This window comes from Amia ocellicauda, chromosome 2, assembly GCF_036373705.1.
Source record: "Amia ocellicauda isolate fAmiCal2 chromosome 2, fAmiCal2.hap1, whole genome shotgun sequence".
Taxonomy (NCBI): Eukaryota; Metazoa; Chordata; class Actinopteri; order Amiiformes; family Amiidae; genus Amia; species Amia ocellicauda.
In genome coordinates, this window is record NC_089851.1 from 47,534,039 (window position 1) to 47,554,179 (window position 20,141).

The window sequence follows — 20,141 nt, forward strand, 5'->3', positions numbered from 1 at the left end:
GGGGCCTCCATGGATTGGACTTGTTTGGCCAGCACATCCCACAGATGCTCGATTGCATTGAGATCTGGGGAATTTGGAGGCCAAGTCAACACCTTGAACTCGTGATACATTAGACCAGGCCACCTTCTATTGCTCTGTGGTCCAGTTCTGATGCTCACGTGCCCATTGTAGGCGCTTTTGGCAGTGGACAGGGGTCAGCATGGGCACCCTGATTGGTCTGTGACTACACAGCCCCATACACAACAAACTGCGATGCACTGTGTGTTCTTACACCTTTCCATCAGAACCAGCATTAACTTTTTCAGCAATTTGAGCTACAGTAGCTTGTCTGTTGGATCGGACCACACGGGCCATCCTTTGCTCTCCACGTGCATCAGTGAGCCTTGGCCGCCCATGACCCTGTCGCCGGTTCACCGCTTTTCCTTCCTTTGACCACTTTTGATAGGTACTGACCACCGCAGACTGGGAACACCCCACAAGAGCTGCAGTTTTGGAGATGCTCTGACCCAGTCGTCTAGCCATCACAATTTGGCCCTTGTCAAAGTCGCTCAGATCCTTACGCTAGCCCATCAACTTTTGAGGACGAAATGTTCACTTGCTGCCTAATATATCCCACCCACTGACAGGTGCCATGATAATGAGATTATCAGTGTTATGGCTTATCGGTGTATGTGTACAAGTAAAATGCATTAGACATATAAAAGGGGAGGGGGGAGGAATTGTGCCCCACAATTGCTTCTTGCTTTTATGTTGTTTAAAATTGTCTGTCTTGTGTATACGTTTAAACAATTTTAATCCTTTATGGGTATTTAAAATGCATCTTACTGTACTAATGTTGAATGTTATTTAAATCCAGTGTTTTCATATCATGTTTTTTCTTTTTCTTTTTCTTTAATGCAGTTTAAAAGACTATCTCTCCTCAAGATCAGACAAGAAGAGGTCTGAGAGAAAGCCTCGCCATCTCCTTAGTGAGCTCCCTCTGCCTCCAGAACTCCCTGGAGGAGATCCTTCTCCTCACAGTCCTGAGGACAGGAAGGTTGCAACCCTGCCAGTCCTCAAACGCAGACCAAAGTAAGGCTTTGAAGGTCTTGGCATGGAATGATGACTGCATTATAATAAAATGGACAAATAATTCAAATGCAAAATTTGAATTATCCATAGGCATGGATAAGACAGATGTCATGTATATGGAGTCATAACTGTTAGAATATAAGAGGTTATGAAAGAGAAAAGGGGACATTTTATTTATATGTATACACACAGTGCCCTCCACATTACAGTAGTCATACCCCTGCGTACATAACAACGAAAATAAAAATTCAGATGTAAATATGAAGATTCATGGATTTGATAGCAGTATAAAAAGAAAATCAGCAAGACACTATCTTACTGACATTGCACAGAGCAAGTACTTTAATTCCAGAAAAGGAATCTTTAGAGGTGTGAATAAACGTGACCCTCTTGTCAAATGTTTTCACACCTCTGAATATTCCTTAAAAAAAAAAAAAAAAAAAGACAACAACTTCCTGCTCTGTGGAAGTTCAATAGAAGCATTTGGAACTATATAAAGGTTTCCAGTTTCCCTGGGTTATTAAAGGAGGTAACACATAGAAGACATTCAGTAGTAGCATGCATCATAATGATTAAGATTATAGAGCTGTCCTGCAGGCAAATTAACTACTACATGTTGGGGGATGATTATAAAATAACCCATAATAAACTGAATCTATGACTTTCCAAATTGTCATAATTGCCAAAAAAAACCTGAAGACGTATAGCTTCAAAATCATGAACGCTCAGATGCCAGTAAGAAAACTGGACTCAAAATTATCTTAAAACGTAAAACCTTCATTAGGAGCAGAGGATTGACAAAGGCTGCTGATGATATAGGTTCTCATTTTGGATCCAGAAACTACATACTTAAACACAACTAAATGAATACACAACAAGCCTTCTTAATGCTTGATATCTTGAGAGCTTGAAATTTATATTTTAAAAACTAATACTTAGAAACCTGAAACGCCTGAGGCTATTATACTACAATGTAGGAGAAACTACAATGGTTATGAAATTATTCTGGTATTAATCCACATGGAATTGGATATAGCTTAATAAATACTAAAATTAACAAATTTTCTAACCAAGTTTACATTCTCACTAAGAACTTACTGATAACTGCGCGTAATAGGTATTTGTATAGGTATAAATCATCTGAAAAGTAGTTTCAGAACATCTTAAATCGTCAAAGGTATGGATTTTCTCTCTAGAAGAGAGTTCCATTGGGTGGGGGTGGTGATATATCTGATATAAGAACATAAGAAAGTTTACAAATGAGAGGAGGCCATTCGACCCATCGTGCTCGTTTGGTGTCCATTAATATCTAAGTGATCCAAGGATCCTATCCAGTCTATTTTTAAATGTTCCCAAACTTTCAGCTTCTACCACATCGCTGGGTAGTTTATTCCAGATTGTGACTACTCTCTGTGTAAAGAAGTGTCTCCTGTTTTCCGTTTTGAATGCCTTGAAGCCCAATTTCCATTTGTGTCCCCGGGTGCGTGTGTCCCTGCTGATCTGGAAAAGCTACTCTGGTTTGATGTGGTCGATGCCTTTCATGATTTTGAAGACTTGGATCAAGTCCCCACGTAGTCTCCTCTGTTCCAGGGTGAAAAGGTTCAGTTCCCTCAGTCTCTCCGAGTAGGACTTTCCCTTCAGACCTGGAATAAATCTGGTTGCTCTCCTCTGAACTGCCTCTATAGCAGCAATATCCTTCTTGAAGTGTGGTGCCCAGAACTGCACACAGGATTCCAGTTCTAACTAGCGCATTGTACAGTCTTAACATTATTTCCCTTGTTCTAAATTGTACACTTTTGACAATATACCCTAGCATTCTGTTTGCCTTTTTTATTGCTTCCCCACATTGCTTGGATGGAGAAAGTGAGGAGTCTACATAGACTCCTAGGTCTTTCTCATGCGTTACTTCATCTAGATCTGTTCCTCCCATAGTGTAATTATCGTGGACATTTTTGTTACCTGCATGTATTACCTTGCACTTGTCCACATTGAATTTAATTTGCCAGGTGTCGGCCCACAACTGAATATTATCTAAGTCCCTCTGAATAGCCTGTGCTGCCGAGATTGTATCTGCTGAGCCACCTATTTTAGTATCATCAGCAAATTTGACAAGTTTGCTAACTATCCCAGAGTCCAGATCATTAATATAGATTAGAAAAAGCAAAGGCCCTAGTACTGATCCCTGTGGATCTCCACTAACAACCTCACTCCAGTTAGAAGCAACTCCTCTAATCGACACCCTCTGCTTCCTATACATCAACCAGTTCATAATCCATCTACTTACATTACCCTGAATGCCTACAGCTTCCAATTTGAGGATCAGTCTTTGGTGTGGAACCTTATCAAAAGCTTTTTGGAAATCTAAGTATATCATATCATATGCTTACACGTGATCTACAGCTGCAGTTGCTTGTTCATGTCTTACTTATTTATTAGAATTTTTTGATCTGCCTCATCTAAACCCATGTTGACTATCTCCAAGAATATGGTTTTCATTAAGATGCTCCTCTATTTTCTGTCTAATCATTTTTTCCAACATTTTACAAGTGATACAGGTGAGACTGATTGGTCTATAATTTCCTGGCTCAGTTTTGTCCCCTTTCTTGTGGATTGGTATGACATTTGCTGTCTTCCAGTCAGTGGGCACATCCCCTGTTCTTAGTGTCATTTGGAATAATTGAGTTAGCAGCCTATAAATAATTTCCCTCATTTCTGTAAGTACTGTTGGAAATATCCCATCTGGCCCAGGTTTGTTTTTAATTCTGCTAGTCCCTTTAGTACCTCCTCCTCATTTATCTGATCTCTCTTAGGGTTTGACTGGACTGATTGTCAACCTGTGGCATGTCATCTGTTTTTTCTTTTGTAAAAACCTCTGTGAAATACTCATTTAGAATTTTTGCCACATCTTGTTAGTTTTCCAAGATACTTCCATTTTTGCCCTTTATTGACCGCTTGCTGTTGTAATATTGAAAAAAGCTCTTGGCATTGGTTTTGGCTCCAAGAGCTATGTTTCTTTCTATTTCCCTCTTTGCTTTCCTGATCCCTTTCTTACGAACTCTTTGCAGCTCAACATATTCTATGTATTTTGTTTCGTCACCATCCCTTTTGTATGTGCTATACAACATTTTCTTTCTCTTGCTATTTTTTTGCATACCTCTATTAAACCATTTTGGCCAGTGTTTTTTTGGTCCTCAATTTGCTAAGTTTTGGTACAAATTGCTCCTGAGCCTCAAGTACTATATTCTTCAAATATACCCATCCATTTTCAACTGACTCTGTATCCAATGGGCTCCAGTCTACCTCTTCTAAGTGCCGTCTCATACCTTCAAGGTTTGCTTTTCTAAAATTGTAGACCATTGTTTTAGACTTGGACCTTGTTTTTTGAAAGAATGCCTCAAAGCTAACCATATTGTGATCACAATTTGCCATTGGTTCTCTAACTACTGTCCCCCTGACTCTATCTTGGTCATTTGAAAAGATCAAGTCAATACATGCACTCTCTCTGATTGGGTCCCTGACAAATTGAGTTAGAAAGCAGTCATTTACCATCTAAACCATTTTGATTTCTGCTTCTGTAGTCTCCACTGGGCTTTCCCAGTCTATGTTTGGGAAATTGAAATCCCCCATTATAACAGCCACATCTTTGCTACATGCAATCCTGATTACACTGTACAATGCAGCATCTTTCTGAATATCTGAGTTTGGTGGCCTGTAACACACTCCTACCGTTAATCCTCCAGATCTCTTCACCCACAAGGATTCTGTTCCGTTACTGGGATCTAATACAAGTTCTTCTGCCTCAATGTCATTTTTCACATATAATGCTACCCCACCCCCTCTTCGATTTTGCCTGTCTCTCCTAAACTGCGTGTATCCTTCCAACTTCTATTCATCCCCATCATTTTCTGTAAGCCATGTTTCTGTCACTCCTACAACATCATAGTCACATGCTAGCACTGTGGCTTCCAAGTCTAACATCTTGTTCCTTATACTCCTGGCATTGAGGTACAAACATTTCAGGACTTTCCTACTAGCAGTTTCCCTTGTTTTTTTTTCCTTAGAGGAACATCTCCCATTGTCAGAGCTCCCTGCCCCCCTGGTTCCTAGTTTAAATGATTCTCAATTTCACTGCACATACGCTCTCCCAATGTATTAGCTCCCCTTCTGTTTAGACCGTCCGGTTTGTACAGGTCCCATCTATCCCAGAAGAAAGACCAATGCTCCATAAACCTAAACCCCTCTTCCCTACACCAAGCTTTCAACCACGTGTTAATCTTTCTAATCTCTGCCTGTCTCCCTGGCCTGGCACGTGGTACCGGAAGTATTTCAGAGAAAACTACCGTTGAGGTTCTGCTCTTTAGATTTGTCTTGCAGAACCTCTGTCCTACCTTTTCCTATGTCATTGGTTCCATTGTGGACCATGACCAGTGGATTCCCCCCGGCTTTGGCCAGTAGCCGTCTACTAGTTTAGGGAGATCTGCAACCTGAGCACCAGGCAGGCAAGATACCATGCGGGTCTCCTTGTCACTAGAACATACTGTGTGATCTACACCTCTAAGAATTGAGTCTCCTACTATAACTACCTCCTTCTTCTGGGGGGGAGTGGGCACCATGGTGCTCTGGTGCTCAACTGCCCCCCCATCACCCCCTGAGCTGTCACTGTCCAACTTGGTGTCCAGCAGTTGGAACCTGTTGGGCAATTCAAGCTCTTGGGGTGTCTCTAGGGGTTGTGCACGCCCTTTTCTGCGGTTACGACCTACTGTAACCCAGCAGTTCTCTACGCTGTCCTGCTCTAAGGTCTCAACTCTCCTAGGTTTTGGCGTGCACACCATCTCTCTCATGGGCTGATTGACCAATTCTTCTATATCCCTAATACAGCGCAGATCAACAAGCTGAGCCTCAAGATCACGAACCTTGATCGATTTCAACCTGCTGACAACGTTCACAAATGAAGCCTTCTTGGATGAGTTCATCCAGGAAGGCAATCATTCTGCAAACCTGACACTGTAGTGGCCACATTCTTCTAAATGTTAGTTGCCGCCTAACTAGCCCCACCTGGCTCCTCCTGCAACAGAATTCCTGCTAGTCCTAGACAAAATCTCCCTTCTCCAACCCGTTTACTTTCACCAACTCAGCAGCTGAACTGAATTGACTTCAATTTAGGCAAACTACAGACAATGCTAACATCAATTAAGGCAAACTTAAATCAAAATGAGCAATGCTAACTAATACAAGTTTTACTTATGACTGATTTGGTATCAGCATGTTAATTATCTTAAATTACTCTTGATGCCGTGCATTTGATAAAATCAGTGTCGTCTTATAACTATCTCCTTGTATAATTCTTTTTTTTTTTTTTTTTTTAAGAATCTGTGGCCCTCGGTTTGGTGAAATAAAGGAGACTGAGATAGACTGGGGAAAGAGATGTGTGGACAAGTTCGAGATCATTGGCATAACAGGAGAGGGAACTTACGGACAAGTCTTCAAAGCAAAAGACAAAGACACGGGTAACAGTATTATTATTTATTTATTAGCAGACACCCTTATCCAGGGTGACTTACAAAATATAAGCAAAATAACAGTACTAACTGTTCTGGATTAATTGTTTTAGCTGTGAAGTAACATTCTTACAATCTGTAATAATAATTTTTAGTTTGTATTGTTTTTAAATTGATAATTGTGGCAATTTAATCTGGGGCCTAAAAGCGGATGATCACATTCAACACATACTATTTTGGTATTACAGTTCATATCTGTTTACCCTTAAAAATGGCAAAACCACATTCTAGCATTCATTTGAGTTGTCTTTAGATTAGATTAATATATTTTTTGTTTGTGTTTAATAATTATATTCAGAAGAATTGATTCAGAAGAACATACTGTGTTCAAAAGTTTAAATATGTGAGCTACTTGAAAACTCTTGCCTTTATTTCTCAGTATTTTGGGGTGCTAAAGTCAAGTTTTCTCGCCCCCATAGCTGAGATGGTAGCACTGAAGAAAGTGCGTCTAGACAATGAGAAGGAAGGTTTCCCCATCACCGCCATTCGAGAGATCAAAATACTTCGACAGTTGAATCACAAGAGCATCATCAACATGAAGGAAATTGTAACTGATAAGGAGGATGCCTTGGACTTCAAGAATGACAAAGGTGCTGCCAAGACTCACTTGACTATAATTTATTTATGATCATACATTAAACATTTTTAATGATGTAGAGTTTAACATTTTCGTTTTTTGATCAAATCTCATGTCTTAGTATCTTGTTTACACAAACTGTGAATTTTACAATATGGTACTGCACAGACTATTGCATTATTCAGGTCTGGTTTTCTATTTTTCTATTCCATTTATTTTTTTAATTGGGCTATTAGGTTGTTTTCTCAGTGTAAATTAACCTGAAAGACTTTGAGCGTAATCATCAGCCACCTTCAGCAGGGTCTCGGGGCCATAACTACAGTGTAATACAGTCAACTTTTCATCGGGAGATTATTGCATTACAAGCAGTAACTGACAGCAATAACAAATTACTGTTTCTGTCTATTAATACCCTAAGAAATAAATAACCTTTGTTAGCAATACAGCTTGCCTGAAGATTTCAATTGCATGTTATATTTGGATGGAAAAAGTGAAGGTTTGAACTATAATACTTTTTTAAACACACAGTTCATTTATAAAATAAAATACGGGTCTCTATTATTATAAAGGTTTTTGAACAGACATTTTAAATCGCAATTTAACAACTTCTAAATCTAACACATTATTATAAAACTACAAAATGTGTTTTAAAAAAGTAGCTGCACCTGCTGATCAGCAAGATAAGAACATGTCTTTCATACTCCTTAAGTTGTGCTATGAACAACAATAATGTGTTTCAAATGTTAAACAACCTTTTATATAAAAATAAGGCATATATGAAATTAATAGATACTGCCATACACCTAAAAAGACTTGTAAAAGGTCTTCTTAAAATACTATCAATGAGAAAATGGTAATCTCTGTCTATCCTTGCCACTTACAGTTACTAGTTATAATTCTAACATTAGGAACATTCATTCTTAAAAGAACTATAGTTGACAATGATGCAAAAGTAGAGTGCAAGTAATACATTTTCAATGTATTAATAAGTATGATGTCAACAGGGACCACATGTAATATGTTTTTTAAAATCAAATTAATAAATGTGGTTAATGCACATGGTTGGTCACCCTTTCCAACCACTGATACTATATTCCCCTACTGTTGCGGTTGGTAGGATGCCATTAAGCATGTGATATAATTTGGGTGAATCTACATTCATCTCGAATCTGTAGAAACTCAGGGCCTTGAGTATTTATGTACAGGCACTCCTTGGGTTATGTAGATTATGAAAGTTGGGGAACGTCTATATTTATTATTGGTTAATCATTGGTTTGGATACAAATTTAAGTTTGACCATTGTAATAGGTTCCATATACAGGGAACAAGACTGTAATATGAGGGTTAGCATAGCATAAGAATGCTGTAGGCAAACTGAAGGTCTGGAGCATTATAAATCTATGCCTAATAAAATGCTGTTTTCTGAAGAAAATTTGTAGTTTTCTTCTTTCTCCTTTTTGCCATTTATTTACAAAAACATGACTGAGCATTGTAACACATAGTAATGGAATAAATACTATTTAAATAATGGGGTTAAGATTAAATCTGTTGCAGGGTGTTCTTTTTTACACATTGTTGAAAATAAAGAAAACATGGATGGGTTGTGTTAAAGTTTGCAGTGTTATCTGAATTTGTTTGTGGCTGCTAATGATGTGATCAGACTAATTTACCATGTATTTGATGCACACAGTAACAGTAGGCTTTACACACCATATAACCTCACACCTTTTCAAATTTTACATAATTACAATATGAGTGTGGCTTCTGTGATGTGTGCATTTTATTTAGTGTCTGTTTCAAATGACTGAATGTAATTGTTATTATGTGTTCTCGTTGATGATGCTTACCTTCATTTTTCATTTTAGGTGCATTTTACTTGGTGTTTGAATACATGGACCATGATCTCATGGGCCTGTTGGAATCTGGATTAGTACATTTCAATGAAAGTCATATTAAGTCTTTCATGAGGCAACTAATGGAAGGACTGGATTACTGTCACAAAAAAAACTTCTTACACCGAGACATCAAGTGTTCAAACATCCTTCTTAATAACAGGTATTTACAGTGATTCAGTTTCAGTATGAGATCATAAAAAGGTTACAAACTAGGGTTGGCATTCAGCCTATTTTTGCTTATTAGGGCTTTATTTGGAATTGACCCCAACACTGCTTGACTTTATTTGATCATTTAGATTTCTAATCCACTAATAGTTGCAAGTGTTTAGGGATAAATAGATTTATATATTAATTCCCCTTGACATCACTACTCTCTCTCCTCTTCCACAACAAAAACCTTGGTGTCACCCTTGATCCTCCATTTTACTACTTTTGCATGCCCTTGCCATTTCTTTCTCAGTAACTTCTACAACATAATATGCTTTAGTAACTACTTCATTTACTCAGCTTTTAGTCCAGGCTCTTGTCTTATAAAGACTACAACTGTATTGCAAGTTGCTTCTCCCCAACTTTATTTCCTTCTACCAATTGCAATGAGTGCAAAGCTCAAAGAATAGAAAGTGGCTTCCGACCATAAATTAAACAGTGAAAGATTACATGTTTGTAATTTGCTCTACCAGAAATAGCATTTACCTTACAAAAGTACATTTTAAAATGTCTCTACCGAGCCTAAATAACAGCTTGTCTTTTTGTTTGTGTAGCTCTATGTACATGGAATTTAATTTTATAGGGATGAAATAGCTTATGAGCTGAAGAGTTAGGTGGACACCAAGAAGACGGTATGTTCACAGGATTGACAAACACTACTTTTACTGATACTTTGTCCTACTAAAATGTTTCTTCTTTCCACAAGGGGGCAGATTAAGCTTGCTGATTTTGGTCTGGCACGGCTGTACAATTCAGAAGAAAGGTAAGTGTGCATACAAACAGTCCTGAACACACTGTATATTTATCATATTTAATCACATTTGTTTTTATCTTTGAGTCACAATAATAATTTTGTGAATTACTTTTTCTACACTCATTTCTATTTGCAAAGGTCAATACCTACAAAAATACTTAAATATTCCCACAATGCAATGTAAATTAAAATGTGTGTATACATGTGTGTGTGTGTGTGTGTGTGTGTGTAATATATATATATATATATATATATATATATATATATATATATATATATATATATATATATACACACACATACATACAGTGAGGGGGAAAAAAGTATTTGATCCCCTGCTGATTTTGTACGTTTGCCCACTGACAAAGAAATGATCAGTCTATAATTTTAATGGTAGGTGTATTTTAACAGTGAGAGACAGAATAACAATAAAAAAATCCAGAGAAACCCATTTCAAAAAAGTTATAAATTAATTTGCATGTTAATGAGGGAAATAAGTATTTGATCCCCTATCAATCAGCAAGATTTCTGTCTCCCAGGTGTCTTTTATACAGGTAACAAGCTGAGATTAGGAGCACTCTCTTAAAGGGAGTGCTCCTAATCTCAGCTCGTTACCTGTATAAAAGACACCCGTCCACAGAAGCAATCAGTCAATCAGATTCCAAACTCTCCACCATGACCAAGACCAAAGAGCTGTCCAAGGATGTCAGGGACAAGATTGTAGATCTACACAAGGCTGGAATGGGCTACAAGACCATCGCCAAGCAGCTTGGTGAGAAGGTGACAACAGTTGGTGCGATTATTCGCAAATGGAAGAAACACAAATTTAACTGTCAGTCTCCCACTGTCTGGGGCTCCATGCAAGATCTCACCTCGTGGAGTTTCAATGATGATGAGAATGGTGAGGAATCAGCCCAGAACTACACGGGAGGATCTTGTTAATGATCTCAAGGCAGCTGGGACCATAGTCACCAAGAAAACGATTGGTAACACACTATGCCGTGAAGGACTGAAATCCTGCAGCGCCCGCAAGGTCCCCCTGCTCAAGAAGTTTGCAAACATCTGAATGATTCAGAGGAGAACTGGGTGAAAGTGTTGTGGTCAGATGAGACCAAAATCGAGCTCTTTGGCATCAACTCAACTCGCCTTGTTTGGAGGAGGAGGAATGACCCCAAGAACACCATCCCCACCGTCAAACATGGAGGTGGAAACATTATGCTTTGGGGGTGTTTTTCTGCTAAGGGGACAGGACAACTGCATCGCATCAAAGGGATGATGGACGGGGCCATGTACTGTCAAATCTTGGGTGAGAATCTCCATCCCTCAGCCAGGGCATTGAAAATGGGTCGTGGATGGGTATTCCAGCATGAGAATGACCTGAATCACACAGCCAAGGCAACAAAGGAGTGGCTCAAGAAGAAGCACATTTAGGTCCTGGAGTGGCCTAGCCAGTCTCCAGACCTTAATCCCATAGAAAATCTGTGGAGGGAGCTGAAGGTTCGAGTTGCCAAACGTCAGCCTCGAAACCTTAATGACTTGGAGAATATCTGCAAAGAGGAGTGGGACAAAATCCCTCCTGAGATGTGTGCAAACCTGGTGGCCAACTACAAGAAACGTCTGACCTCTGTGATTGCCAACAAGGGTTTTGCCACCAAGTACTAAGTCGAAGAGGTCAAATACTTATTTCCCTCATTAACATGCAAATCATTTTATAACTTTTTTGAAATGCGTTTTTCTGGATTTTTTTGTTGTTATTCTGTCTCTCACTGTTAAAATACACCTACCATTAAAATTATAGACTGATCATTTATTTGTCGGTGGGCAAACGTACAAAATCAGCAGGGGATCAAATACTTTTTTCCCTCACTGTGTGTGTGTGTGTGTATATATATATATATATATATATATACTCACCTAAAGGATTATTAGGAACACCTGTTCAATTTCTCATTAATGCAATTATCTAACCAACCAATCACATGGCAGTTGCTTCAATGCATTTAGGGGTGTGGTCCTGGTCAAGACAATCTCCTGAACTCCAAACTGAATGTCTGAATGGGAAAGAAAGGTGATTTAAGCAATTTTGAGCGTGGCATGGTTGTTGGTGCCAGACGGGCCGGTCTGAGTATTTCACAATCTGCTCAGTTCCTGGGATTTTCACGCACAACCATTTCTAGGGTTTACAAAGAATGGTGTGAAAAGGGAAAAACATCCAGTATGCGGCAGTCCTGTGGGCGAAAATGCCTTGTTGATGCTAGAGGTCAGAGGAGAATGGGCCGACTGATTCAAGCTGATAGAAGAGCAACTTTGACTGAAATAACCACTCGTTACAACCGTGGTATGCAGCAAAGCATTTGTGAAGCCACAACACGTACAACCTTGAGGCGGATGGGCTACAACAGCAGAAGACCCCACCGGGTACCACTCATCTCCAATTTGCACAAGCTCACCAAAATTGGACAGTTGAAGACTGGAAAAATGTTGCCTGGTCTGATGAGTCTCGATTTCTGTTGAGACATTCAGATGGTAGAGTCAGAATTTGGCGTAAACAGAATGAGAACATGGATCCATCATGCCTTGTTACCACTGTGCAGGCTGGTGGTGGTGGTGTAATGGTGTGGGGGATGTTTTCTTGGCACACTTTAGGCCCCTTAGTGCCAATTGGGCATCGTTTAAATGCCACGGCCTACCTGAGCATTGTTTCTGACCATGTCCATCCCTTTATGACCACCATGTACCCATCCTCTGATGGCTACTTCCAGCAGGATAATGCACCATGTCACAAAGGTCGCATCATTTCAAATTGGTTTCTTGAACATGACAATGAGTTCACTGTACTAAACTGGCCCCCACAGTCACCAGATCTCAACCCAATAGAGCATCTTTGGGATGTGGTGGAACGGGAGCTTCGTGCCCTGGCTGTGCATCCCACAAATCTCCATCAACTGCAAGATGCTATCCTATCAATATGGGCCAACATTTCTAAAGAATGCTTTCAGCACCTTGTTGAATCAATGCCACGTAGAATTAAGGCAGTTCTGAAGGCGAAAGGGGGTCAAACACAGTATTAGTATGTTGTTCCTAATAATCCTTTAGGTGAGTGTATATGTATAATGTACACACACACATCTATCAAAAATTTGAGGTCAAAGTACACCTTTACATCAGCCCAGGTCACACATACGTTTATTGTGAAAAATAGCATACTTTTCCTGTGCAGAAGCAACCTGGATTAACTTTCTATACTGTCACACAAGACATTGCATCTTTTCAAGGGAGTGATTAAGTGGTTAAGTTCATGGTCTTCATTGATAAATCTAAAATTAAAGAAAGTTCTTCTGATAATGTTTTGGCCACAAGTGGATCACAACTGCAAAGAGTGTTAAGAGAGGGATCAGGAAGACAAAGAGGGAAATACAAACATAGCTCTTATAACTGAAACTAATGCAAAGAGCTTTGTTTAAAAAAACAGAACAGATAAAAGCTAAAAACTGAGTATTTTACAGAGGGTTTTAGAAAATAAAAAAACAGATAACATGCCACAGGTTAACAATCAGTCCAGTCAAACACTAAAATATATCTGGGTAAATGAGGAGGAGATACTAAAGGGACTAGCAGAATTTAAAATGAAAAGGATTTTTTTTTTTTTTTTTGAGCATGTACATCCATTTAGTTTTTTTTCTGTTATTGCACGCTTGCTGAAAAGCCTAAATGAAAATGCCTATTGGCACCGTTTGTGCTGAACTCCCCGTTTTAAAACTAACCTTTTATAGGGATGAACTTGCTGTAGTGAATATGGTATTACTGGACACTCACTACCTCAGAGTTAATTGTCCCGTTTTTAATATGATACTCACTGACAAATAGTTTACTTTATAATAAACTAAATAATACTTTGACCGATAATCGCAAATTTACATTTCAGACCAGGGTGTATGTTTAATCCGTACAAAGCTTGTAACAGTGAGTTTTGATCTGACCGAAAGGGTCCAAAATAACAAGACCGAGACCCAATTAAATGAATTACAGTAACTTATGGTTGTCAAATTATTTTTTTAAAGAAAGATAGTTGTAGGTAGTTTTATATTGTTTCAAGGGCTAAATATGATTGTTAATTTTAATTTAGTGTATCATTGTAATGTTAATTCAATTTAAAATCACAATGGGTCAGATATAAAATTCTAGTCTTATTCAGTTTTAGAAGTTATGGGAGATAATGATCTGGGCCTGCAGATCTCAAGCTAAATGCTGTAGTTCATTCTTAGTGGAAATTAAGATGAAATGTGGTCTCATTTTAGTGGTGATGTAATTTAGCCAGAAGGGTTTTGCTTTTCTGTTTTAAGTGGTTAAAGGTTTTTTTTGTTCATGTGTTTTTCAGCCGACCTTACACAAACAAAGTAATAACGCTGTGGTACCGTCCACCAGAGTTGCTGCTGGGAGAGGAGAGGTATTCTCCAGCCATTGATGTCTGGAGCTGTGGGTAAGAGTCTTGAGACTAATCCTAAACTTATTCCTTTTAGTTTTTTTAATTACTTATTTGCTTGTTTCCTGCCAGCCCCCATACTATTTTTCTTTTTTTTTTTCTTCTTCTCTCCAAGGTGTATTCTAGGGGAACTGTTCATGAAGAAACCTATCTTTCAAGCAAACCAGGAGCTTGCTCAGCTAGAACTTATCAGGTAGGTCCTTATAGTTGCAGGCCTGCATCAACCAGTAAATAACTTATATTGGTTGATTACATTACCTGTCAAAATGTATTACGTTATGATTTTTCCAATTTATATTGTAATAATAAATCAACCAATAATGTAATAACATCCACAAACGTTCTACATGGAAATACTTTGACAAAGTAAATGGAAAACAATGTTAAGTGTATAATATGTGTAGTGCAATTAAATTACCACAAATCTACAACTGGTATGTTAACCCACCTAAAAGCCAAACACCCTTCTGTGATGCTAGCAATGACAGAAAAGGAAAGAGAACCCGAAACAAACAAATTCATGTTATTAATCTACACACACCGCCAGCTATTGCTATTTATTTTTTATTAACTGGAACTCAAACGCACAGGTATGTTTCCAAACGTAGACCAGCAGTCTGTATGTTGAGTGTGGTTTGGAAACGTAGAAAAGTAAACGTTAACTATATTGTATAAATTAGCTAGACAGATCTAATACATTTTGTATTCTGCTGTTATGACCGGAAAATGTTGCCATAAGGACGCTAATGTTAAGGCATTTTCATTGCAGGTCACATTGCTAAACTATTATTGAATTAAATTTTTTATAAAAATTGGAAAAAAAAAACATTTTGGTCAGTCAGTTACAGCTGTAATTGCAAAATATTCCTTTATCCAGAAATAATCACAACCTTTATAGTTAATTTGAAAAAAAAAAAAAAAAAACTTATGGCAATATTGGGAAACAATAATAATACAAGAGTCTGACACGAGACCTGTGGGAGTTGACATACGATATGCATATTGCTGCTGTTATGCCATTTTTTACTCACATCTTCTAACGGGAAGGTATTTTTACATAACCTGATGTTTAGTTATTTAAGATTTTTAAATTAAAGTTCAGAACTTTTTCAGTCGTGAACAACTGCTGTGGAATTATCGATAGTCAAAATATTTGTCATGCACATCCCTATAAATTACCTCAAAGGATGTCGTCTCCTCAAAAAATCTTCTGAACCGATGCCTTGCAGGTGTCACATCTCATGCGCAAGGGGAGAGGAGAGGCTGACTGTCTGAGCTGCTTTACTGAAGCGACGGTGCAAAGCACATAGCAATCCTTTGTTTATTATGAGAGTATTTTTTTTTTTTTTCCTTCATTCTGAAACTGGTGGGACAAATTAAACTGTAGTGGGCTGCAATTAATGCTTAATGGATATACAGATGGGTGATTAAGAAAAACCTGGAGGAACATAACAAATGCAGATGCCTCCAAACAGGTGTACTGCATGATACAATCAAACAGTTAACATCCTATCATGCTCTGTGGCGTGTATAAAAATGCTGAGCAGGCCCAGTTGACCTCATTGTTGATCAAGATGACAAGAGGAAAGGATCTAAATTACTTGGAAAGAGGGGTCATTATTGGGGCACAAATGGCAGGAGCTTCAGTCACAAAGACTGCTCAACTGGCTAGTGTTTCTGGGCGCACTGATCTACAGAGATGTGGAAAAAAGTTATATGGTCAAATGAGTCTTCCTTCACCATCTTCTCGACAACAGTACAGGCCTGACTGCTTGACCCCTACAGTGAGGGGGTCCGGAGGCTCTGTTATGCTGTGGGGGGCTTTTTCCTGGCATGGTTTGGGTCCACTTGTCTCCTTAGAGGGAAGGGTCACTGCAAATCATTACAAAGTTATTCTGAGTAATCACCTTTATCATATGGTGAAACATTTCTATCCTGATGGGAGTGGTCTCTTCCAGGATGACAATGCCCCCATCCACAGGGCACGACGATTGGTTTGAGTATGAAAATGATGTGAATCATATGCTGTGGCCTTCACAGTCACCAGATCTCATTTTTGTATATATAAATATATAAATGTGTATATATTAACACATTCACAGGGCATAAAATGGCAAACTGTGGGTTGCCACACACGACTATGTACATGAATGGTGAATATAATAAAGTATACAATCGCCAGGTAGCAAATATATTTTGTTACATCCCCAATATCAGTGTTAATCTTGAAAAACAAAATTTGTTTCATGTTTCTGGAAGCAGGAAACATATGTGCCACTTTTGAGACTAGCGTGAGTTCGTAATGACAGCTGTTAAAATTGTTTTGCATTTTTGAAATCATACATTTTAATTTTATATTTTTCACAATTACATATAATACAAATATAAAGCTTATATTCTACAAACTGTTACACATCACTAAACATGTTTTAGAATATATATCTACACAAGCTAAGGTTTCATTTTAAGTGTTCAGTATTTGAGTTCTGTACTATTATGTATTTTTTCAGATGTAGCTATATTGTTCATGGGCTCACATGTAAAACCTCAAAAAAATGTAATCGTTATTGGTGATCATATGTTTAATACACAGTATGCAAGGTCTATTGTATATTTGTGTAGTTAATTGATAACCAAACGTACACAAAACTTTTTTTTATCTGGTGTATATAGGTATTTATGAACCCATACAAGATTTCTTTAACCGTGATCAAAGTTTTACATCCGCGGGTGGATTTGTCAAGGCCATGGAATGCAGCCCGATGATTAATAAAATGGAATTTGGCAGTCAGATAATTAATTTTAATTATAGCAATCTACCCAGTCAGAACCGAAGGAAAATGGTTTCAGATTCTAAAAGAATTGGGTTCTTTCTCTCTTGTTCCACTTTTTGGTCCACTTAGGTTGTTTTCACATAATCATTTTTAAAAGAACCAAACTCAGTCCTCTTTATGTGGACCAAAAAGTGGACCAAGAGAAAAATAACCCAGTTCTCTTTGATTTCACACTGTCCCCAGATCTTTTTTGGTCCAGTTCAGCTGTGATGGGGTCTCAGTCCATTTACCATTCACATTATTGTTCATTGAGAACACAGAACACGCTAGTGTATAAATATGTTACAATTAAATTGTGTATTTATATATGTACAGTGAGGGAAAAAAGTATTTGATCCCATGCTGATTTTGTACGTTTGCCCACTGACAAAGAAATGATCAGTCTATAATTTTAATGGTAGGTGTATTTTAACAGTGAGAAACAGAATAACAACAACAAAATCCAGAAAAACGCATTTCAAAAAAGTTATAAATTGATTTGCATGTTAATGAGTGAAATAAGTATTTGATCCCCTATCAATCAGCAAGATTTCTGGTTCCCAGGTGTCTTTTTTTATACAGGTAACGAGCTGAGATTAGGAGCACTCTCTTAAAGGGAGTGCTCCTAATCTCAGCTCGTTACCTGTATAAAAGACACCTGTCCACAGAAGCAATCAATCAGATTCCAAACTCTCCACCATGGCCAAGACCAAAGAGCTGTCCAAGGATGTCAGGGACAAGATTGTAGACCTACACAAGGCTGGAATGGGCTACAAGACCATCGCCAAGCAGCTTGGTGAGAAGGTGACAACAGTTGGTGCGATTATTCGCAAATGGAAGAAACGCAAAATAACTGTCAGTCTCCCTCGGTCTGGGGCTCCATGCAAGATCTCACCTCGTGGAGTTTCAATGATCATGAGAACGGCGAGGAATCAGCCCAGAACTACACGGGAGGATCTTGTTAATGATCTCAAGGCAGCTGGGACCATAGTCACCAAGAAAAAAATTGGTAACACACTACGCCGTGAAGGACTGTAATCCTGCAGCGCCCGCAAGGTCCCCCTGCTCAAGAAAGCACATGTACAGGCCCGTCTGAAGTTTGCCAGTGAACATCTGAATGATTCAGAGGAGAACTGGGTGAAAGTGTTGTGGTCAGATGAGACCAAAATCGAGCTTTTTGGCGTCGGCTCAACTCGCCGTGTTTGGAGGAGGAGGAGGAATGACTGCAAGAACACCATCCCCACCGTCAAACATGGAGGTGGAAACATTATGCTTTGGGGGTGTTTTTCTGCTAAGGGGACAGGACAACTGCACCGTATCAAAGGGACGATGGACGGGGACATGTAACATCAATTCTTGGGTGAGAACATCCTTCCCTCAGCCAGGGCATTGAAAATGGGTCGTGGATGGGTATCCCAGCATGACAATGACCCATAACACACAGCCAAGGCAACAAAGGAGTGGCTCAAGAAGAAACGCATTAAGGTCCTGGAGTGGCCTAGCCAGTCTCCAGACCTTAATCCAATAGAAAATCTGTGGAGGGAGCTGAAGGTTCGAGTTGCCAAACGTCAGCCTCGAAACCTTAATGACTTGGAGAGGATCTGCAAAGAGGAGTGGGACAAAATCCCTCCTGAGATGTGTGCAAACTTGGTGGACAACTACAAGAAACGTCTGACCTCTGTGATTGCCAACAAGGGTTTTGCCACCAAGTACTAAGTCGAAGGGGTCAAATACTTATTACCCTCATTAACATGCAAATCAATTTATAACGTTTTTGAAATGCGTTTTTCTGGATTTTTTTGTTGTTATTCTGTCTCTCACTGTTAAAATACACCTACCATTAAAATTATAGACTGATCATTTCTTTGTCAGTGGGCAAACGTACAAAATCAGCAGGGGATCAGATACTTTTTTCCCTCACTGTATGTATATTGAATTAAGAACATATCATTAGTCTATAATAATGAGAATCATAACAAAAACAATAATAATGCTATTCTGGTTATTAACTATTTAATTATATTCTTTGCATAGTGCACTGTTTACTGTTTGAATTTACTGTTATTGTTGTAGGCTAATTTCAGCAGGTAATGAAATTATGATTTAAAAATTGTATAAACAAAAAAATACAATACGGCTCACAAGCTGGGAATCCCCAGTACCGAGGAGCTCTTCAGTCAAGATTCAAGTATGCACAGATGGATGATGTACAGATAATTCTAAGCTCCAAAACCCTTGCTGTGTGATGATCTACAGATCACGTTCTGCACACAATCTGCTCATCGAACATGTACATTGATGTTGCAGCCAGAAGTGGCGGAGGACAGATATGTAAATCTTAATGTGATCTTGCATCATTGAAGTTAGTTCAGCATGAATCAAAATACCAAAGATGCAACAATCTAGCAAAATGAATTGCGATAAACCACAGGGGGGAAAGGTTGTATTTTTTATTTATTTTTTACTAAATCCTACGGAAGGTGGGCTAGCAATTCATATTTGTCACTTACCCTATCTTAATTCCCAGCCCTGGTCCTCGTTCCCCATTTGGAGGAGTGCCGTCCTCTCCTTCTCGGACCACACAACCCCACGTCCAGCAGTAGCCATGACTCTTTTGATTTTGAGCGCTGCAGACCGTGATATTATCATGTGAGCTATGCATTGTAAATTGCGAGAGCCAAGAAAGTAATTGAAAAAGCAATTCTTCAAGCAAGCGACCCTGGAGCACAGGTTAAACTAACCACACCGCAGATCTGAAACAAACCGTACTCTGACCACCTCCC

The 20,141-nt window shown here is 38.7% G+C and overlaps 1 protein-coding gene across 1 annotated transcript in view; it reads left to right on the top strand.

The window, feature by feature from the left end:
- cdk13 (cyclin dependent kinase 13) overlaps window positions 1-20,141 on the top strand; it is a 55,536-nt gene that overhangs the window by 27,175 nt on the left and 8,220 nt on the right. Inside the window, exons 3-9 of the mRNA XM_066687261.1 lie at window positions 901-1,071; window positions 6,439-6,578; window positions 7,049-7,219; window positions 9,072-9,261; window positions 10,015-10,071; window positions 14,441-14,542; window positions 14,661-14,738. Coding sequence (XP_066543358.1) covers window positions 901-1,071; window positions 6,439-6,578; window positions 7,049-7,219; window positions 9,072-9,261; window positions 10,015-10,071; window positions 14,441-14,542; window positions 14,661-14,738 — 909 coding nt within the window. The remainder of the gene's footprint in view (window positions 1-900; window positions 1,072-6,438; window positions 6,579-7,048; window positions 7,220-9,071; window positions 9,262-10,014; window positions 10,072-14,440; window positions 14,543-14,660; window positions 14,739-20,141) is intronic.